This window comes from Lampris incognitus, chromosome 2 (assembly GCF_029633865.1).
Source record: "Lampris incognitus isolate fLamInc1 chromosome 2, fLamInc1.hap2, whole genome shotgun sequence".
NCBI lineage: Eukaryota > Metazoa > Chordata > Actinopteri > Lampriformes > Lampridae > Lampris > Lampris incognitus.
In genome coordinates, this window is record NC_079212.1 from 92,908,658 (window position 1) to 92,932,170 (window position 23,513).

At 45.9% G+C, this 23,513-nt stretch overlaps 1 protein-coding gene across 1 annotated transcript; it reads right to left on the bottom strand.

Annotated features, from left to right (window-relative positions):
* Positions 1-1,491: 1,491 nt before the first annotated feature.
* Positions 1,492-23,513, bottom strand: LOC130106624 (WD repeat-containing protein 82-like). The gene is made up of 9 exons (XM_056272805.1): positions 23,224-23,513; positions 14,562-14,662; positions 12,630-12,696; positions 7,049-7,148; positions 6,807-6,923; positions 5,408-5,563; positions 5,199-5,268; positions 4,558-4,700; positions 1,492-4,431 (listed from the first exon to the last, which is right to left on the bottom strand). The coding sequence occupies exons 1-9, from the start codon at positions 23,385-23,387 to the stop codon at positions 4,399-4,401; spliced, it is 951 nt and encodes a 316-aa protein (XP_056128780.1). The 5' UTR covers positions 23,388-23,513; the 3' UTR covers positions 1,492-4,398.

Genomic DNA, 23,513 nt, shown 5'->3' on the forward strand with positions numbered 1-23,513 from the left:
TACATACATTCTGGCTACATATATATGGCTCATATACATACATTCCAGCTACATATATTATGGCTCACATACATACATTCCAGCTACATATATTATGGCTCATATACATACATTCCAGCTACATATATTATGGCTCATATACATACATTCTGGCTACATATATTATGGCTCATATACATACATTCTGGCTACATATATTATGGCTCATTTAAATACATTCTGGCTACATATACTGTGGTTCATATGCATACATTCTGGCTACATATATTATGGCTCATATACATACATTCTGGCCACATATATTATGGCTCATTTACATACATTCTGGCTACATATAATATGGCTCATATACATACATTCTGGCTACATATATTATGGCTCATATACATACATTCTGGCTACATATATTATGGCTCATATACATACATTCTGGCTACACATATTATGGCTCATATACATACATTCTGGCTACATATGATATGGCTCATATACATACATTCTGGTAACATATATTATGGCTCATATACATACATTCCAGCTACATATATATGGCTCATGTACATACATTCCAGCCCCTCATACTTTTGTTAGTAATCCATACAAATGTGTATATGCAGGCCCGTGCACTTACCGCAGGGGGGAACAAGAGAGAGAGAGAGAGAGAGAGAGAGAGAGAGAGAGAGAGAGAGAGAGGAGAGCAAAAGTGGGAAAGGATGGTTGAAATAAGTGGAGTGACAAATACACACACTAGCACAACAAATTATTCAAACCTCTTTTCCTTTTACTCACACACCACCTCTCTCTCTCACTCTTGCGTGCACACACAACAATCACACAGATAGGTGGGTGAAAGAAAGATAAGTGTGTACCTGTGAGGTTACCTGTGATGGGATCATCCATTATTTACTCAGTGGTGAGTACACAACCCAGGGGGCTATACATTATTCAACAGATGTCCCCTCCACTACAAACAGACACACATTGTATGTGCACAAACAGAAACATAAAGTAACCGTTCATTAACAGCTGCATCAAATCTACACAACCAACCTTGGGTTTCCTTTGTCTACCGCTGTTTTAAATGTGCACGGACAAACAGGATGTGCAGAAACTCTGATGCATTCATTAACACAACTAATGTAAATGTAACGTTGCTGTTGCAAGAGCCCGGCAATGCCATAATCCCATAATCATCTATGAAGACTTATTATCACTGTGTTTAAGAGTCTTATATTCACCTACAAATAATATTGCATGTTAAATGTTAAGTCTGAAACACAATTTTGTCCATTAGGTAAATATTCTTTACCTAATGGAGAAAAGAATTTGAGAAGACATTTTGAGCCGATGTCTATTCTATCATGGATTTGTCTATCATGGATGTCTATTTTGTCATGGATTTATGTCAACTTTATAATGACTCCTATTATTTGTATCAGCTAAATGTATTTGATGGAATGCAAATAAGAAACAAACAACTTTTGCTTTTAAGTGAACACAACTCAATGTTTAATGTTCAACAAAACATCAATCAAAAAAAAAATAAACATATCAATGTCTACAAGTCAGTAGTACTACTAATGTCTACAAGTCAAAAAAATACTGCTCCAAGGCGTCCGGGTAGCGTACCAACACAGGGATCACCGGTTCGAATCCCCATGTCACCTCCGGTTTGGTCGGGCGTCTCAACAGACACAATTGACTGTGTCTGCGGGTGGGAAGCCAGATGTGGGTATGTGTCATGGTTGCTGCACTAGCGCCTCATCTGGTCGGTCGGGGCGCCTGTTCGGGGGCGGGGGGAGGTAGCATGATCCTCCCACGTGCTACGTCCCCCTGGTGAAACTCCTCACTGTCAGGTGAAAAGAAGCGGCTGGCGACGCCACATGTATCGGAGGAGGCACGTGTAGCCCTCCCCGGATCGTTGGACGGGGTGGAGCAGCAAAGGGGACGGCTTGGACGTGCGGGGTAAATTGGCCGAATACAATTGGGGAGAAAAAGGGGGGGGGATACTGATACTGTTCCATAAGATAAACAATGCTGAACCTTTTTCCCAATAAACAAGTCAAAAAAACAAAAACAAACCCATAGCGTTCTGACTGTGTTCTGAATGTGACTGTGGATGTTGTGGATGAGGTGAGGGACATCATCATGGAGGATTAACCAATTGTCTCTTATGACGTTACGTCCCTCTTCACGTGCGTTCCTGTTGATGAAGCAGTGGAGGTACTCCGTATGAAATTACAAAACGACCCCACCCTTTGCAGTCGGACCACCCTTAACAATGACCAAGCATGTCTGCTCCTGAAGCTGTATTCAGTCCATGTAATTCACCTACAGGGGGCAGTATTACAGGCATCTAGATCGAACTAGACGGAATTCTTTGTAAGAGGCAAACAGTCACTTGAACGTTGTATTTAAAAATGTGAAACCCCACAAATGTCTGCTTGGTTAAGATTATTTACTTTCAGGTGCAAAACTGATACTGGGGTAGTTTTTTGTTCTCAGTTTTTAAAAAATATATGTATAACATGCAAATGAAACACAAAATCAATTCATCTAGAAAGTTAAACCGTTGGGCTACCACTTTGACTTAAACCACTTTGTCTTACTCTTTATATGTCAGTGTTACAGTATTTGTCTTTTTTCTCTTACGATTATTTTCATATTTCAAAAGTGCCAGTAACTTATACTTGATTCATCATGCTGAATGACGAGATGTCTCACAGAATTTCTTCTCTAAATCTAAAGTAATCTAATAAAGTAATCTAAATCTAAAGTAATCTAATAAAGTAATCTAAATCTAAACTAGATCGAAGAGAGCAGAAGGACAACAGCTGCCTAAGTGTAAACCAGTGCTGATATGTATGTTGCGAGAGCGTCGGAAAAGCTGAGATGTGTATTTTTCAAACACCATGTCTCATTCGCTTTCAAACCCCAAAACAAGCTACGCCAGAAGTTGGTCCACCCCAAGGATTGGTTCCCCCGGCACAAACAGAGCAATACCAAACTAACCCATATATCCAAACTAAACAAAAATCACTGTCCAAGGGAACGAACGCCAGCCAGGATGACTGTTGGAACTGCCAGTCTGCATGGGTTAGCGGTTAGCTTAGCCCACCCGGCTTCCGCGTCCTGTCAGACCGCCCTCCGTGTTTCCTCCTCGGGCGCAGCTCCAGGCAGGGGCTGTGGTCCCGAGGCCCACCGGACGAAGCAGACCAAGCTCTCCCTGCCGATCCAGCGCCAGTTCCCCCAGCCAGACTCCCTCGACACACCTCCCCGCACTCCTCACGACCACATCAAAAACACCACAGTCAACATCAGGTGAGGCCGCCGCAAGACCGCCCTCGGTGTTATCGGAACTGCTGGTCTGCATGGGCTAGCAGTTAGTTTAGCCTGCCCCGCTCTCCCAGCCGGTCCGGCGCCAGCTCTCCCAGCCATCAAACGAAGACAAAACTTAGACACAGATGTGGACAAACACACTGCATGGACGGTACTGGGTGAGGCCGCCACAAATAGGAACTCGTGCCACCATCTTCCGACACCGGCACTGGGCGAGGCTGCTGCAGACACGAATTCGCGCAGCCATCTTCCCACACCGGAAGCGGAAGATCAATGTGCAGAGGGGACGACCATCCTTGAACCGAGGAGGTTAATAGTACATCTGTCGCTATCTTGCAATGCTGTGATTGCAACTATTCTCCAGTCCTCTGTGAATAGCACACATGGCCATTGAAACTCTAGTTAAAGGTCACACCCATATTTGATCATGAAACTGGTGGTTGGTTTCAGTTGTTCGGCAGTGTATTGTACTGTATTGTTTATAAGGGTGGGGATACCTGCAGTCAGTTGAGACTGAAGAGGTCACTTAGCTGAGTGATGAAACGTATCTGTCAATAAACGTTGTGTCCAGATGAACTGATTCAACCTTCTTTGATTCAATAAAAGTAATTTTTATTGCCTAGTGATACCAAACATAGCTGGAGAGACCAAAACACTGCAGGAAAAACACTGCCATGTTCCGGGTCTCAGGGGTTTGTTTTTCCATGATAATATTAGCATATCGTTAAAGTCACAGTATCTCATAGCTTATTTTGAAAAAGCTTGGGGCGCCCCAGTGGCTCACCTGGTGGAGTGCATACCACATATAAGGCTGAGTCCTTACAGCAGCAACCTGGGTTCGAATCCGACCCGGGCCCTTTCCTGTCTCTCTCTACTACCGCTATCTAATAAAAAGGCGGAAAATGCCAAAAAATAAAATAAAATAAAATCTTAGAAAAAAGAAAAAGGACTATGCTGCGAATTTAGGTCTCACTGCATCCATAGTCTCCAATGTGTCCATTCCTTTATGGGCAGGGCAGTGATGTGGTCTTACTCGGATGACATTTTGGTCCCTCTCCTCTACGAGTCATCAACACATGGCAGCCAAAATGTCTGTTGAGAGAAAGTGAGCAGATAGTAGATGCGGGTGCTCATCTGAGTTTCTGATTCAACGTATTTGCGCTACCACAGCAGAGATTGTTGTGTAGGAGAGTCATGTGGTATGTGTGTGGATCTCACCATGTTAACACAGGCGCTGGCAAACGTCATGTATCTGGGGTTAAACTGGAGGGTGTTGATCGGTCCTGTATGTTTCCCATCCAAGACGGCGACCTTCATCCCGCTCTCAGTGTTCCAGACGTGGACCCTCCCGTCCTCTGATCCTACAGAAAAGTTAGAACAGCAATTTCAGGACAAACCAGCCTGTTGTGTTCAGACATTGCAACCCATCCATCCATCCATTATCCAAACCGCTTATCCTGCTCTCAGGGTCGTGGGGATGCTGGAGCCTATCCCAGCAGTCAGGCCACCAGGCCACCACAGGGCTGACTCTCACACACACATTCACACCTAGGGACAATTTAGTACGGCCGATTCACCTGACCTACATGTCTTTGGACTGTGGGGGGAAACCGGAGCCCCCGCAGGAAACCCACGCAGACACAGGCAGAACATGCAAACTCCACACAGAGGACGACCCGGGACGACCCACCAAGGTTGGACTACCCTCGGGGCCTCAAACCCAGCACTTTCTTGCTGTGAGGTGAACGCACTAACGACTGAGCCACCGTGCCGCCACATTGCAACCCTCGTTCATCTGTCATTATGGGATGGGTTGTTTTTTGGTGGCTGAAATAACGCATTAAGGTATGTGGTCTTACCGATCATGACGAACTGTGAGTCTGGAGTGAAGCAAGCCTCCAGAGATATGCCTCTGCTATTGTTGTAGCCCTTTAAGATTAAAAGACAGAGGACGTTTTAGATGCAGGAAGTCATTCCAAACGTGTCTATTAGACCTCTATTATCCAAGGTGGATGTCGTTTATTAAGATCTCGGTGATACAAACATGTAATTATGGTGGGTGTCTTACTGAAAACGTGTGCAGCACAGATCCGTTGAAGGCATTAAGGATGCAAATGACGCCCCCGTTGGTCGAGATGAGAATCTGTTTCCCATCTCTGCTGAATTTGAGTCCCGTCCACTCGCAGACGCGGTTGAATCTTGTCTCAAAGGAGGCAAACGGCCCCTTTCCACAAGAAAAGAAAGGCAGGTTATTATCAAGTTGAAGGAAACAACTTTTAGTATCAGGAATCAAGAACATTTATTTGTCATTTATTTTCCCCAGCCCACAGCAGTGCAACACAAAGACAAAAACACATATCCAAACTACAAGAACACATATATCCAAACTACAAAAAAACTACAAAAACACAACACACACACACACACACACACACACACACACACACACACATATATATATAAAGAAAATTCACTGTCCGAGAGAGCGAATGCCAAGATGACAGTCAGAACTGCTGGTCTGCATGGGCTAGCAGTTAGCTTAGCATGCCCAGCTTCCACGTCCTGTCAGACCGCCCTCGATGTTTCCTGCTCAGGTACTGCTCCAGGCAGGGCTGTGGTCCCTGGGCCCACCGGACGCAGCAGACCAGGCTCCCTCAGCCGATCCAATGCCAGCTCTCCCAGCCAGACACCTTCGATACACCTCCCCGCACTCCACAAAACAACACCAAAAACACAGTCAACGCTAGGTCAGACCAGCCTCGGTGTTATTGGAACTGGCTGTCTGCATGGGCTAGCAGTTAGCTTAGCCTGCCCTGCTTCTGCGTCCCCTCGGTGTTTCCTCTTTTTGTGAAGCTCCAGGCAGGGCCGTGGACCCTGGGCCCACCAGATACAGCAGACCAGGCTCCCCCGGCCGATCCAACGCCAGCTCACCCAGCCAGACACCTTCGACACACCTCCCTGCACTCCACACGACGACACCAAAAACACAGTCAATGCCAGGCCAGACCGCCTTCGGTGTTATCGGAACTGCTGGTCTGTATGGGCTAGCAGTTAGCTTAGCCTGCCCGGCTTCCAGTCAGACTGCTCTTGGTGTTTTCTCTTCGGGCACAGCTCCAGGCAGGGCCGTGGTCCCTGGCCCCACAGGACGCAGCAGACTAAGCTCTTTCAGCTGATCCAACGCCAGCTCCCCCAGCCATCAAACAAAGACAAACTTAGATGCAGACATGGACAAAGACAGTACATGGACGGCACTGGGTGAGGCCGCCACAAACATAAGTTTGCGCTGCCACCTTTCCACACCGGTCCTGGGTGAGGCCGCTGTAAATGTGAATTCCTGCTGCCATCTTCCCACACCGGAAGCGGCTAAGCGGAACCGGTATCACTGACTAACTAAAGAATAGAAACTCTGTATATGTTACTGGCCACTTTTCATCTCGCCATGCACTGCAGGCTGATCTTTATTTTACCTTGTCATAAGCACGAAGGTCATACAATTTGATTGCCTGGGAATCCACTCCAGCAGCAAATATCAACCCCTCTGGATCAAAAGAGCACACAGGCTTTCCTAGTGGATTAGTTAGACCCTAAAACCCACATACACATACAGACACAAAGAAAGCAGCAGAAAACGAAGGTTGGTCATTGAGTTTGAAAAGTGTCTGATTAGAATAGCTGACCGCAGCGCCCAAGTTCAAGTGTCAGAACTCACCTGACAGTTTGGAGATCGCAGGTCCCAGATTCGAATGGTGTTATCCAATGAGCCCGAGATAAACGTGCTGTCCACTGGTGACATCGAAAGAGCAACAACCCTAAAGAAAATCCATACATCACAAACTCAACTTAAAAAGGAATGAATTTCAGTATTGAAGATAAATATTGAGGATAAATACATCGCATCAATGTAGCAGTAGATGGCAAGATTGAAGGCCAACTGCAAAATCAACAAGTTGAGAAAAATGTACTCAAAAATCAGTCCAGTACCATCGTGGGTTGCTGTATTACGCCACAGTGGTTGGACTAGTAAGTGACAGTGATGAGAGGGTCTAGAGGAGGGAAGTGGAAGATTTAACCTCATGGTGTCATGATAACATCTCTCTGCATGTCAATAAGACAAGAGAAATCATTGCTGACTCTAGAGAGATCCGAGGAAATCACATCCCTATTTCCATCAACGGGTCATCTGTTGAAATTGTGGACAGTTTTAGGTTTTTCAGTTTACACACCACAGACAGCCTCACATGGTCTCTCAACACCAACTGCATCCTCAGCAAGGCATGGCAGAGGCTGGATTTTCTGAGGCATCTCAAGAGTTTTGGTCTGAGTACCAAGACTCTTATGAACTTTTCTGACAGTACCATGGAAGTGTCTTGACAGGCTGTAGCACAGTGTGGTTTGGCAACCTGCTGCTCAAGACTGCTGCAAAGGACTATAAAGACAGCAGCAAAAGTCATTATGGAACTTGCTGCAGAAGCAAAGCCCAAAACATCATTAAGGACACCAGTCATGGGGTGTCCGGGTTGCACAGCCGTCTATTCTGTTGTCTATCAACACGGGGGTTGCCAGTTCGAATCCCCATGTTACCTCTGGCGTCGTTGGGCGTCCCTAAAGACACAATTCGTTGGCGTGTCTGCGGGTGGGAAGCTGGATGTGGGTATGTGTCCTGGTCGCTTCACTAGCGCCTCCTCTGGTTGGTCGGGGCGCCTGTTCCGGGGGGAGGGGGAACTGGGGGTAGTACCACGATCTTCCCACATGCTACGTCCCCCCGGCGAAACTCCTCACTGTCAGGTGAAAAGAAGCGGCCGGCGACTCCGCATGGAGGCATGTGGTAGTCTGCAGCCCTTCCTGGATCAGCAGAGGGAGTGGAGCAGAGACCGGGACGGCTCAGAAGAGTGGGGCAATTGGCCGGATACAATTGGGGACAAAAAGGGGGGAGAAAAAAAAAGAAAGACACCAGCCACCCCACTCATGTTCTGTTCTTGCTCCTTCCATCTAAAAAACATTACTGGGGTCACAGACCACACACCATCCGTCTCAGTCAGTTTCTTTCCACAGGCAGTCAGGCAGCTGAACAGCTGATGCACCCATATACACCTTACATTGTTGTGTTATCGTGTACTGTATATTGTGTATATAACGTATGAATTCATTGTGTACAAAGTCTATGTACGTCTGTAGTGTTATCTTTTTGTGCGATGTTGTGTATGGGGCCGTTATTGTAGCAGAATCATTTGCAAAAGTGTGCGGAGAGTTGTGTAACCATCTCCATCCGCGTGTGCGTAGTAAGATTTGCAAAAGAATCTCTAAATGCGTACTGAGATTTGTGAATGTGTACAGGAACCTGCAAATGTGTATTCGGGATCCGTGTGACTGAAAAGTCCAAGTATTTCCCTCCTTCCATCCATCCATCCATCATCCAAACTGCTTATCCTGCTCTCAGGGTTGCGGGGGATGCTGGAGCCTATCCCAGCAGTTACTGGGCGGCTGCCAGGCCATCACAGGGCCAACACACACACACACACACACACACACACACACACACACACACACACACACACACACACACACACACACACATTCACAACTAGGGACAATTTAGTACGGCCGATTCACCTGACCTACATGTCTTTGGACTGTGGGAGGAAACCGGAGCCCCCGGAGGAAACCCACGCAGACACGGGGAGAACATGCAAACTCCACACACAGGACGACCCCCAAGGTTGGACTACCCCGGGGCTTGAACCCAGGACCTTTTTGCTACAAATTAGGCGGGCCTCTCAAATGACTGTCTTTTTACCTGTGGTTTTTGTTACACTTCTGCCGTGTGGGGGGATATTGGTCAGCAAGCGTACCGCTCTGCCCTCGCTGTGCCTCAGTAGCTATACAGCCTACATACCACAAGGCGGCAGTAGCACCCAGTGAGTTGAAGCGTGACATTGCTGGGCTGAGCTGAGGGCAGACTACAGTGAGCAGAGCGGACATAGGAGAGGACGTCCTGTATTGAAACAGTCTCGTCTACGATGGACTCTCTCGTCATGAGCTCTCCTCCACCCAGGCACGGCATTATGGGTGGGCCTGACGATCCTAGGCCCGCCCACTTTTCCACCAGGCCCACCCTACAATTTTCATACCCAAAAAAAAATAAATTATTTTTTACAAATTTTCATTAAGTCATAAATGATTCGAAATCAGCCAATAATCACATGATTTTGTGTTAAAATAGTTTTATAAACATAATTTTATATGTTGATGTTCATGCGTAAGCAAGTTCACGAGACACGTGATGTGATGTTCGACGCCGGCGGGACAGGCTAGGCTAGTTCCAACCGCCATACCATGAAATGCCTTTGCAATGCAGCCGACTTTGTTGCTAGATGGTTTGAGGCTGAGCCATGTAAAAAAGAAAGGCCGATGTTCATTACTACAGGATGCCTACTATGTGATGACAATACATTGTTTAATGCATCTTCTCTATGTGCCTTTATGAAATCGAAAAAAACCCCGGTGTTAATGAAATCATCTAGCATAGCCCATTGTCTTGTGATCATAGAGATTTGTAGACTGTGATTGATAGTGATTGATAATGAACTCTAGTAGCATGTCTTTACATGACAGATAACGATATGAGCGAGTTCTGAATACTGGCTCGCTGCTCTGCTCGCGTTACTCAGGCATCCCAATTCAATTCATTTAAACCTCCTTCCCAAAGGGGACTTTGCATGCCCTACGCAATGCTGTAATACCAAACTGCACCACTCTAGGTAGCGCGTAGGGTGGGTATCGGGACAGGGCCTTTGATTGGGCTGTGGTTGCTTGGTCACAGACCTGTTGCGCCCTCTATTGGTCGGTCAGTGATAGAATTATAGTTCAAAATGGTCACTCACTGGCTTTCAACGTTGGCAAGTGATGGTACTGCTGCTGTTCAAGCAATATACATTTTACACTGAGTAATTTTTAACATTTTGGCTCATTTCGTCAATGTTGCATGAATTATGAGGGGTTTTTTTGTGATTACATTTGTTATTCTATCTAGCTCGATGTTGGTCTTAAAATGCACCAAATTGATGCATTTCAATTGTCAATATTGAAAATTTTTCTTCCGGGGGAGCATGCCCCCGGACCCCCCTAGGGAATTCCAGGCCCATCCATAATTGGCCTGGCCCACCCAAAACTGAAATCCTGGAGCCGTGCCTGCCTCCACCTTAAAAAAAAACTAACTGAGGTGTAGGAAGATATCCTCTATATCTTCTAAAGTTCTTCTAGATAATAATAATGTATAAAGTAATGTGTAAATAAAGTATAATTAATTATAAATACTGTAGAGGAAGACGCTTAATGTAAGATAACGTCCACACTCACAGGTTTTCGGTCTGGACTTTTTTGACACAGGTGGAAGTGTTTATGTGTTTATGACAAGAGATCCATGATCCAAGCCGCTTAGCTGAATTTGGGTCGCGGGATGCTGGAGCCTATCCCAGCTGTCATTTGGCAGCAGGCGGGGAGACACCCTGGGCAGGCCGCCAGTCCATCACAGGACAGGGTCAACACACACACATACACACACCCAGGGATAATTTAGCACGGCTGAGTCACCTGACCTACATGTCTTTGGACTGTGGGAGGAAACCGGAGCCCCCGGAGGAAACCCACGCAGACACGGGGAGAACATGCAAACTCCACACACAGGACGACCCGGGATGACCCACCAAGGTTGGACTACCCCGCGGTAACCACTGCACCAACGTGCCGTCCATGACAAGAGATGTCCGAGAGAAATTTGGTGATCATTGATCGCTATTTTGGTAAATGAAGCCACACACGCACACACACGCACACACACACACACATACGTGTATATATATATATATATATATTGGCTTTGATTTTTTTGACACATTAATGACAAAAGCTGTGTGAGAGAAATCTGGTTATCTTTGACTGACATCCTGGTACATTAAGCCACGCTAAGCTTTTTTCACGTTAAGCATTTTAGAAGGTCCCATGTGGACCCGTGAGCCTGATCAGGGCAAGCAAAACCCTGGAGTTGCATCCCCCCCCCCGCCACACATTTGCAGATCGCCACGCGAATTTGCAGATCTGCTACAACAGCAGTATAGCAAAAATGACGTGTGAGAAGACAGCCATATGAGAGGCCGGCCCGAGTCGTAAACTTGTCTGTACTGCCGGCTCTCACAGCAAAACTTCTCAGCCACACGGATTCCCAATACCCATCTGCAGATTCCTGTGCACATTCACAAATCTCAGTATGCATTTAGAGATTCTTTTACACATGTGCAAATCTGATTATGCACACACAGATTGAGATACAGGTACATAGCTCTCCACACACATTTGCAGATGACTCTAATGGCTCATATGCCGTTGTGTTAAGGCAGTGAGAGCCAGAGCACAAGAATTTCGGTGTATTCTAATACACATGACAAAGCTGAATTTGAAGTCTGCACCTTGTCCCTGCCACACCAAGCACGTATCCATGCAGTCAACAAAGTCGAGTGAAGTACGGCCATGCTTTTTAAATGTCCTGCATTGCAATGCATTGTTCCACTTTTTAAATCATAAATTTCATTGCAAGGTGCAAAACAACCTTCCAGCTTTGGTTGGAAAGAAATGAGTATTACTCTGTCCTATTCTACATCTTCCATCCATTTTCCGAACCACTTATCCTGCTCTCACGGTCATGGGATGCTGGAGCCTATCCCAGCAGTCATTGGGCGGCAGGCGGGGAGACACCCTGGACAGGCTGCCAGGCCATCACAGGGCTGACACACACACACACACACACACACACACACACACACACACACACACACACACACACACACACACGCACATATACACATTCACACCTAGGGACAATTTAGTATGGCTGATTCACCTGACCTACATGTCTTTGGACTGTGGGAGGAAACCGGAGCACCCGGAGGAAACGCAGGGAGAGACAGGGAGAACATGCAAACTCCACACAAAGGATAACCCAGGACGACCCCCAAGGTTGGACTACCCCGGGGCTCAAACCCAGGACCGTCTTGCTGTGAGGCGACCGCACTAACCGCTGTGCCACTGTGCTACCCCTATTCTACATCTTTTAGACTCTAAAGATGCCCCTAAAGGTCAGCCTACTCCTTTGTAGGGGACAGACAGAAAGGCACTGATGTTGGAAGTGGACAAATCCTTTACATCAATGGAAAACCCACCTTTAAAATAGGAATCTCTTGTTAAGTCTATACGGGGGAGCTCATATGCTGGTCAGTGGTACAGTTAGTTATACTCACCGTGCAGTGTGACCAGGGAAATAGCGGATGTACTTGTTGTCTGTGAGTGACAAGTAGCGAATGGTATCTGGAAGATGGAAAAAAAAATGGAATCACCAAAACATAGCTGAGGACATGCATAAACTAAGGGGCAGAGGCGGTTTCTCTCGGAGGCCAAGGGAAGCCTGGCCTCCCCACCCATAAATACATATTCTAATAAAGAAAACAAAATTTATTATTCCAACGGCTGTATCTTTATTGAGTTCTGCCATTTTCCTTGTTTGCAAAACATTCCACGTGTTATGATATTTTTCTCCTATAGCTGGTGTAGCAAGCGAAACAGCACCCCCTCTGCATGCATTACAATATGTAGTTGATGCCCTCTGCGCTGTCTAGCGGTCAGTGAAGCGCTGCCTTTGCTCAAAGGAGGCCAGCTTTCCCTGGCTTCCTTTAGAGAAACACAGTAAAAGTTTTAGCCAATCAGATTGAGGCCAGCCTTGACCGAGCTAAACAATAAATGGTCAATTCATTGTTAAAAAAAAACCCCCGTCATCATCATAAAAAAAGAGAGACCTGCGCTGAATCTCCAACCAGCTAGCCTACTACACGTAGCACAGGTTGAAACAGTTAGCGTTAGCAGAATGGACGGAGACAGGGACCTACGAGTTTCTCGTAAAAACTGATTTTACTAAGCTTGCTTTTGAGGCGCAACAGAAGCTCAAACAGAACGGTAGGCCTATCCCGCAGCTGTTAATATCCAATTATTTGTTATATTTATACACAACTGGGTGGAATTTGGTGAGAGTGAAGGCAGAGCCAAGGGTCTATTGGTGGAAGTTGAAGAAGGAAGACTGTCGTGTGGAGTACAGGGGGGAGTTAAGACAGGCACTGGGTGGTAGTGAAGAATTGCCGCATGACTTAGCAACCACTGCAGAAATATTGAGGGAGACAGCTAGGAAGGTACTTGGTGTGTCATCAGGACAAAGGAAGGAAGACAAGGAGACTTGGTGGTGGAAAGAGGAAGTACAGGAAAGTATACGGAGGAAGAGGTTGGCAAAGAAGTGGGATAGTCAGGGAGATGAAGAAAGTAGACAGGAGTACAAGGAGACGCAGCGTAAAGCTAAGAGAGAGGTGGCAAAGGCAAAGGAAAAGTCGTATGGCGAGTTGTATGAGAGGTTAGACACTAAGGAAGGAGAAAAGGACTTGTACCGATTGGCTAAACAGAGGGACCGAGCTGGGTAGGATGTGCAGCAGGTAAGGGCGATCAGGGATAGAGAGGGAAATGTGCTGACAAGCGAGAAGAGTGTTATGAGAAGGTGGAAGGAGTACTTTGAGGGGCTGATGAATGAAGAAAATGAGAGAGAGAGAAGGTTGGATGGGAGCAGCCGAACTTGGTAGGAGTAGTATATACGCAACTGGGTGTGTCTGAAAACCCTCAGCTATGTGTTCGTTCTTTAGATGATGAGAAGAAACTCAGAGGCAGCATCATGTTTTAGCCTTCGTAGATCTAGTCTGTGATTGTGCATGTAACGGCATTGTCATTTCTTGCTGATTGCAGTTATATTGTTGGAGGTATGCCCTCATAGGGGTATGCACATAATTCATCGGTGACCAGTGCTTACGGCTGTGAGAAGTTTGCACATGTTTTTGTACAGTATGCGGAGGGAGAACTTAAAATCGCACCTCGTGTTGTTTTGTAGTCCACAAGCCTTACAAATGCCGTGGTTCCCGAGGAACAGAATATAGGCGAGAATGAGAAGCATTATCCTAGTAACGGCACGTATTTATTCTGGTTTGTCAAAGCAAGTAAGTGTGATATCTCCATCGCTGTCATATGGTGATATATGATTGCAATACCAAGCTGACTGGCTTCCTCAGTAAATTTGGCCACTGCCACTGCTGGGTGGGGGGTTACTCTCTATTACCGGCTCACTGTCAGTATTGAGTCATTACCATCTTGTTTGTTACTGCTGTAGACCACAGTGCTTGCATCTTTGTATGTGTAGCGGATAAGATCCACTCCATACTTCTTGCTGTATAGGGTCTTTTTGGCACTACAAAGAGCACAAACATGAAATCATATTAAATAAAATCTAAAGAATGAGAAGGACAGTAAAGAAAAGCAGTAATATGCATTCCATGGTAGTTATATGAGAAATACGTACATTACCTGTTTATCTAAACATAAAAGAATTACTTGTAGAGTATACTGGTTCCAAATATGTTAGAAATTATTACAAGTAGGATTTAAACATGCGAACCACTGTAAAGGTTGAACGAATAGGATTTCCCTAAAAATCAATGTGTAGACGTCTTCATAAACAATCCCTCTCAATCACAGAAAGTTCATCTGGACACGACGTTTATTGGGAGAAACTTTTCATCACTCATCTAAGTGACTTCTTGAGTCTCAACTGACTGCAGGTATCCCCACCCTTATAAACAGCACAGCCCTGTGATGGCCTGGCGGCCTGTCCAGGGTGTCTCCCCGTCTGCCGCCCAATGACTGCTGGGATAGGCTCCAGCATCCCCGCATCCCTACTACTACGTTCGGCTGCTCCCGTTAGGGGTCGTCGCAGCAGGTCATCTGTTTCCATCTCTTCCTGTCCTCTGCATCTTCCTCTGTCACACCTGCCACCTGCATGTCCTCTCTCACCACATCCATAAACCTCCTCTTTGACCTTCCTCTTCCCTGGAAGCTCCATATTCAGCATCCTTCTCCCAATATACCCAGCATCTCTCCTCCACACATATCCAAGCCATCTCAATCTTGCCTCTCTTGCTTTGTCTCCAAACCGTCCAACCTGAGCTGTCCCTCTAATATACTTGTTCCTAATCCTGTCCTTCTTCACCACTCCCAATGAAAATCTTAGCATCTTCAACTCTGCCACCTCCAGCTCCACCGTCTCGAAACCGAGCGGTCTGGATAATGGATGGCGTTGCATAACGACCGAAACCAACGCTCGGTTTCATATGCAAATTGCCGTGACCATTAACTATAGCAGTGTTTCTCAACCCAGTCCTCAAGGAGCCCCTATCCTGCATATTTTCTTTGCAACCCTGAATAGGCACCTGTTTGTAGTTATTCAACCAATCAGCAATGAATTTTGTCAGATGTTGCACACCTTGCATAATTAAGTGCTGCGAGATGATTGGTCGAGTAAGTACAAGCAGGGCTACCTATGCAGGGTTACAATGAAACTCTGCAGGATAGGGGTTCCTTGAGGACTGGGTTGAGAAACACTGCACTAGAGTTATACTATTCACAGAGGATTTGGGAATACTTGCAATCACAGGATTGTAAAATGGCGACAGATGTACCCCCCCCCCATACATCGGGGAAACCAAACAGACGCTGGCGAGGAGGATGGCACAACACAGAAGAGCACCCTCGCCGGGCAGGGACTCCGCAGTCTACAGCCATCTACAGGCCAGCGGCCACTCTCTCAAGCGTGCGGCTCCGCACATCCTTGATAGCAAGGAACGCTGGTTTTAACGTGGAAGCAAAGAGGCCATTTATGTAAAAAGGGAACCACCATCCCCGAACCGAGAGAGGTAGTCCATGGGCTAGAGCCCAAAATTTCCTATTTCGGTACACTCAAGGTGGCAAAACTTACTTATAATTTTTGAAAGGATCCATGTCTGTAGATGATATTTTGGTATGATAACCATTCCTGAGTGGCAGCTGTATCACAGTTATCAGCTCATGAAGTTAACCACCCCCTAAAGTAAATTGCATTTTAGACGCTGGTGCATATCCTGGTTTAGCCTCATGGTCAGGACATTTTTCAATGTTCTATAATATTGTCTTTGGTATCATTTTAAAGGGGACCTTCTTAGCTTTCATTCAAGCCCTGTTGTGGATATTTCTCACAAATATACAGGTCACTTGAGCTCTTCAACCCGTCAATAACACACATCTTTCTGCAATGTTCGCCTAAACTATATACTTTCTTTTAGCCCTGTGGCATCTAGGAATATCAGGGACACAAAACACAAAAACTGGAATACTCACAGGACTGTAAAGATTCAGGAAATGTATAATATACCCATACTATTTCATTGTGTGAGGTGATTGTGAACCTTAAATCAGAAGGGCATTATTACTAAGAAACTAACTAGACCAAAGCCAGTTAGTCCATGGGTCAGACCAGATATCGATATCACCCAAGGTGACACAACTTCACTGGTGCCATTTTATTTGGTACACTAACAGAAGTAAAATAATACATGATAACCTTTCCAAATGGGCAGCTATTTCATTTTTCTTTCAGGAAACCTGTTTCTGTGCCTCTCACGATTGTGTATTTGCCCAGATTTTTACAAATATAGCATTTCAACATCCCTGGTACTGATTAGCCTAGCTTAAACTCTGGGACAGTTCTTAGTTGGCCAACAACCAAGGATAACCAGTACTGTGCACTTCCATTCATTGTGCTAAGCTAGGCTAACGTGCAGCCAGATAGCTTTCTACTAAACACATATAGAGGAAACTGGTATCTATCTTCTTGTCTCTCTCTGGAGAAGATTGTAAGCTAATTTCCCATAATGTTAGCATGTTCTTTTAACGTATATGTTAATATGATTAGTTAAAGTGGCTACGAGGAACTTTCATCTTGTGTTGATTTTAGCGGCCTCATGTGGACAAAATACAGCTGTTGCATAGCAACTAGGTAATGTATCTATTTGTGGCTATGTAAGATAAATAATGGTAATATGACGCTGGTGAAGCAAAGTAAACTTTGTTTTAGTAGTGTTCATACACCTAAGTTACATGTATTTGTTTGTATGTGGCAGGTGAAAACTGACTGAATATGGCCACTGGTGAACAAGCAAGTTTTTATCCAATACCAAAGCGCCCACGGGTGGAGTGCATTATCCACTGTTCTGATGATACAGATAAGCTGGTTTCACTACAAAGTGTCGACTCATGGAGAACTCTGCTCAGGGCAGCTCAGATACGAAATCATGCACCAGTTTTGAAACTGGCAAAAGACATTCCTGAGGGACAGATTCCAGCAATCTACTACCACAGAAAGTGTCGCAGTATCTTCACTATGAAGCAAATTCTTGATGGCCTCCTTGCAAAAGAAAAGAAAAGTTGTGTCTCTGCTGAAGAGAAACAATCTAAGAGAGTAGCTCGACATGCTCCAAGTACATCTAGGACTTATGATGCAGAGTGCATATTTTGTCAGAAAAACAGCAAATATTCCAAGAGACAGAATACGAGAGAAGTACTGGTGCAGTGTCGAGAACTGCGAGCTGATGCAAAGATCAGGAGTGCAGCCACAAAGAAAAGGGACAGCAGAATCCTTGCCATTGTGAGTAGAGACCTTGTAGCAGCTGAAGGGCACTACCACAGGTCATGCTATAGACTTTACACCAAAGAAGAGGTTTCCAAAGGAGAGGTTGCCAGCAATGAAGATGATGATGCTGCAGCCCAGTATGAAGCTGCTGTGAATAAGGCATACAGTGAGCTGTTCCTCTTCATCAGGATGGAGCTTTTTGGCAATCCTCAAGTGATGACAATGACTGATCTCTCTTCTAGACTGGTAGCTTCAATGAACTCCCAAGGCATTGCCCAAGTCAAGGAATCAACCAAGAAGCACATAAGGCGAAACCTGGAGAGTGAGTTTGCTGGAGCCTTGCAGATATTCCCTGATGAGAAAGGAAAATTCCTCCTCTATCTCGATAACTTGTCCATGAGGGAACTTGCCAAAGAAAATCAGTCTCTCAAAAGGGAGCTGCAGACCCTGAAAAGTGTCAGTGCACAAGATGTTATAGCCAAAGCAGCCATCAAATTGAGAGCAGACATTAAAAGTCAAGATGTTCCTAAAACCTGGCCGCCTGAAGTCAAACCAGAAGCAGAATGTCCTACCATTCCAGAGTCGCTCATTATCTTCCTGTACTCTCTACTCACAGGCTCAAATGATCCTGATCATGCATCCCAGAGAGTGCAGTGCCTTCTGCAGTCATTTGGCCATGACATAGTATATGCAGTGACATGTGGAAATACCAAGCCTTCCAAGCACATTGTTCTGCCATTCAGTGTCAAATCGTTGACAGGAAATGTAGAGTTGATAAACATCCTCAACCGACTTGGTCACAGTGTGTCCTATTCACAGATGGAAGAGATCAACACTGCCCTGTGTCTCCAGAAACTCTCATCATCAGGGAGTGGCATTGCCCTTCCAGCTAACATCCATCCTGGCATATTCACAACTTTAGCCTGGGACAATATCGACCGTCTTGAAGAAACTGTCAGTGGTGAGGGAACATCTCACAGAGTCAATGGGATTGCTGTGCAAGCAAAGCCAGTCAACCCACTTCCTGTCCAACCCATGCCCACTGTTCCCAAAACAAAGAAGAGAAGCATTGATGGACCCCCACCAATGTTACCAACTTACAATGCTGGACAACGGGTAGGGCCACCACAAAGCAAAAAGTCAGATGCCGATACTGCAGCCAATACTAAGCTTGCCAGAGACAAAAACCTTCTTTGGGTCCTAGCACGCATGTCACAACAAGAAGAACAGTCAGTCAGCAGCTGGACAGGCTTCAACATCCTGACTCGAGGAGAGATGACGGTCATCCCCGACAATATAGGCTATCTGCCTACCATCAATGATCCAGCGACACAAATGTCTACTGTCAACGAGGTGCTTAACCAGTCACTGAGCATCATGCAGTGCTTAGGCCTGAGGAAGATTGTCTGTGTCTTTGACCAAGCCCTGTATGCGAAGGCTGTCGAGATCACATGGAAACACCATGACAAGTTCCATGATATCATCGTTAGGCTTGGGGTATTCCACACCATCTGCACACTGCTGGCAATAATAGGAAAGCGTTTCCAAGATGCTGGACTCAAAGACCTCTGCATTGAGTCTGGCATGATTGCAGAAGGCTCAATTGCTGGTGTTATGGATGGCCGCAAGTACAACAGGGCAGTGCGACTACACAAGCTCCTGTATGAGGCTCTCATGCGACTGACCTTGAATGGTTTCCTGTCCTGGTTGGAAGAAACTCACAGGAATGACATGGTTCACCTGAATGAGACACTGAAGACCACTGACAGCCTTGGGAAAGAAGTCTCACAACATGCTTTGAAGGAGGTCCTCGAGAACAGCTCTTGTACACGCATCATGGATCTATTTGAAGTCTACCGTGAGTTCCTTAGAGGTGGAAACGGCAGCCTCTCGAACTTCTGGATGTCCTATTTGGACATGGTTGAAATCTTGTTGGGGCTCATCCGAGCATCCAAAGAGGGAGACTGGATGCTACACTTGGCTAGCATTCGAGCAATGATCCCATGGTGCTTTGCTTATGACAGGATGAATTATGCACGCTACCTCCCCTACTACTACGCCCAGATGTCTGAGCTGCCCATCACACACCCAGATGTGTACACAGAATTCATGGAAGGAGGCTTCTCAGTCCAACTGGGCTCCACCAATCCCTTTGGCCGAATCCCTGTTGACCAAGCTATAGAAGAAACGGTGAACAAAGACACCCAAACAGCTGGAGGGACAAAGGGATTCAGCTTGAAGCCAGGAGCTGTGACCAAATATTATCTCACAGCTGAGTATAGAAGCATGTACCTCAGACAGCTGAGAGACCTGACAGGTCAAGGCAGGTGCAAATGGTCTCATCCAGATCTACAGAGTCCAAGGATCAAGAGAGATGAAGCAGATGTCCAGTCTCTCATGGACCTTATGGAGAATAACTGGCTCAATCCTATGTCCCCTGATGAGATTGATTTGGTTAGCCTCTCCACTGGCAACATGGCTCCACCTGATGTGACCATAGATCTCTTGAGAGCTCTTGAGAAAGGAGAAGAGGCCTACCAAGCATTCCAGCAAACAAGGTTAGATGCAGACCCACCACCTGTGAAATTCCACGACAAGATGACCAAGCAAAGTCTGAAAACATTCTCCAATGTCAGCACAAAACAAGCTCATGGAAAGAAAGCACAGGATGTGGTTCTGAAGGCAGATAGAAACCTTTTCAGTCACATGATCCTGGTGGCTGAAAGCAGGAAGGTGAATCTGAAGGATGTCCTTGCCTACCCATTGGGCCCACTACCATGGGCACTGGCAAATGCTGATGGGTCCTTACGAAAAACAAACAAGGCTGCACTTGCCAGAGAGCTTGAAAAGAATGTATCTCCTGCAGAAGACATCCCAATCCCATCTACTTCCATCATTGATGGGATGAGCCTGGTCCAAAAAATGAATGGCAACAACAAAACCTTTGCACAGGTGGCAGAGTCAGCCTTGACCCAGGTCCTCCATGAGGGAGCACAGAGTGGGAGGATGGATGTTGTTTTTGATGTCTATCACCAGACTTCGATCAAAGATGCTGAACGACTGAACCGGGGTGGAGACATCACTCTCCAGTACAAGAATCTTGCAGGGGGACACCACGTCCAGCAGTGGAGAAAATTTCTGTGCAGTTCCTCCAACAAGACCAGTCTCATCAAGTTTCTGGTGGAAGAGTGGAAACTCCCACGATACAGAGCTATGCTGCATGGCAAGGTGTTGTACATGACCTGTGAGGAAACCTGCTACAAGTTGACAGAAGATGGGTGTGAGGAAGCAGCAGAACTGCACTCCACACATGAAGAAGCTGACACCCGTCTGCTCCTGCATGCATTGCATGCAGCAAATGCGGGCTCAAAGTCAGTTATCATCACAGCTGAGGACACTGATGTCATGGTGCTTTGTCTTGGCTTCCAGAAGGACATCACCTGTCCCATCTACCAGAAGTGTGGGACTCAGAACCGCACACGGTTTGTCGACATCACCAAACTGGCAAGTTCACTTGGAGACAGCATCTGTGACAGCCTAATTGGCTTACATGCCTTCACAGGCTGTGACACTGTCAGTGCATTCGCTGGTCGAGGGAAGCTGAATGCCCTGAAGATAGTGAGAAAGCACACTTCCTGCCAAGAGACTTTTAGTCAACTGGGACAGACATGGAATGTGAGTGATGAGCTGTTCCAGAAAATTGAGCAGTTCACCTGTCGGATGTATGTTGCTAATAGCAGCACTGCTGAGGTGAACAAACTGCGTTACCAGCTCTTCTGCACCAAAAGGGGAGAGGTTGAGTCCAGCCAGCTGCCACCATGTAGAGACTGTCTCTTTATGCATGTTCAACGAGCCAACTATCAGGCAGCAATATGGAAGTGCTGTCTGCAGGCTAACCCTGTGGTGCCAAGCCCTACTGAGTATGGATGGACAGACGATGAAGGCAAGCTGGCCATTTACTGGATGCGCTCCCCACCTGCACCAGATGTGGTCTTGGAAATGCTAACATGCAAGTGTGTGCATTCATGCAAAATGCCAAGCTGCATGTGCCTGTCAAATGGACTTCCATGCACAGACATGTGCAGGTTACAGACCTGCAGTAACCAAAAACAGCAGGACGGTCCAGAACTGGACTTTGAACTTGGGGAGTCAGATGATGAGAGAAACGAGCAGTTTGATGAATGACAGTGTGATGATTCTGATGGTATTACTGTGGTAGTAGTCTATTGATGCACAGGATGTTGATTCTGGACTTGGTTACCCAGAGCTTGATAACAATAATGTAACCATATTCACATATACCCATTACCCTACCCATTACCATTACATATACCCACTAATGATATGGGATTACATGTATCATTGACTAAGTATATGTAAATGTCAATGTTGTTTAAAATATTAAAATAGTTCATTACCTCACTATGGTATTCCTTTTTATCATGTATTTTGATTGTGTATTTAAACAAATGTATAGAGACCAGTTTGTGACCTAACTGGCTTTGGTCTAGTTCTCATTTAAGGCTCACAATCACCTCACACAATGAAATAGTATGGGTATATTATACATTTCCTGAATCTTTACAGTCCTGTGAGTATTCCAGTTTTTGTGTTTTGTGTCCCTGATATTCCTAGATGCCACAGGGCTAAAAGAAAGTATATAATTTAGGCGAAAATTGCAGAAAGATGTGTGTTATTGACGGGTTGAAGAGCTCAAGTGACCTCTATATTTGTGAGAAATATCCACAACAGGGCTTGAATGAAAGCTAAGAAGGTCCCCTTTAAAATGATACCAAAGACAATATTATAGAACATTGAAAAATGTCCTGACCATGAGGCTAAACCAGGATATGCACCAGCGTCTAAAATGCAATTTAGTTTAGCGGGTGGTTAACTTCATGAGCTGATAACTGTGATACAGCTGCCACTCGGGAATGGTTATCATACCAAAATATCATCTACAGACATGGATCCTTTCAAAAATTATAAGTAAGTTTTGCCACCTTGAGTGTACCGAAATATCGTCTGGCCCATGGACTAAGGGGGAAGGTGGTGGTGGTGGGGAGGGGAGGGGAGGGGGTGAAAGTGCATCTGTCGCCACCTTACAGTCGCCATTGCAACTCTTCATTGATGGCCATGGCGATTTGCATATGAAACCAATCCATAGTCCGTATGTGAGGTCGGGGATACCTGCAGCCAGCTGAGACGAAGCCACTTCTCCCACGACACGTTGTGTGCGGATGAACCGACTCAGCTGTCTGGACTATATCCGAAGTAGCTTGGGGTGGAGGAGACGCTATTAGGTTTACCTTCCGTCGCGGATGTCGTACAGCTGTATGGAGTCGTCGTCGCTGCCCGACACTGCGCTCTCGCCATTGGGGCTGTAATCCACGCAGTTGACTTTCTTGGACGACTTCCCACGATGGACCCTGGCAACCCTAAAGTTTCGCAAAACGCTGTCTGTGATTTTCATATTTGCAGAGGCATTCGCGATCCCTTGAGACCAGGTCACTTAAAAGTACGAAGTAGGACCTATCCTGCAAATTGTGTTCGACCATCAAAACGTGAATTCCTCGCTGGTCTGCGGGTACCTGCCGCG

Coding starts and splice junctions, on each gene's coding strand:
- LOC130106624 (XM_056272805.1), bottom strand. CDS start 23,387: ATGAAAATCACAGACAGCGTTTTGCGAAACTTTAGGGTTGCCAGGGTC. Junction 6,924..7,048: donor TGCGATCTCCAAACTGTCAG/GTGAGTTCTGAC, acceptor TGTGGGTTTTAG/GGTCTAACTAATCCACTAGG. Junction 5,564..6,806: donor ACCTTCGTGCTTATGACAAG/GTAAAATAAAGA, acceptor TCTTGTGGAAAG/GGGCCGTTTGCCTCCTTTGA.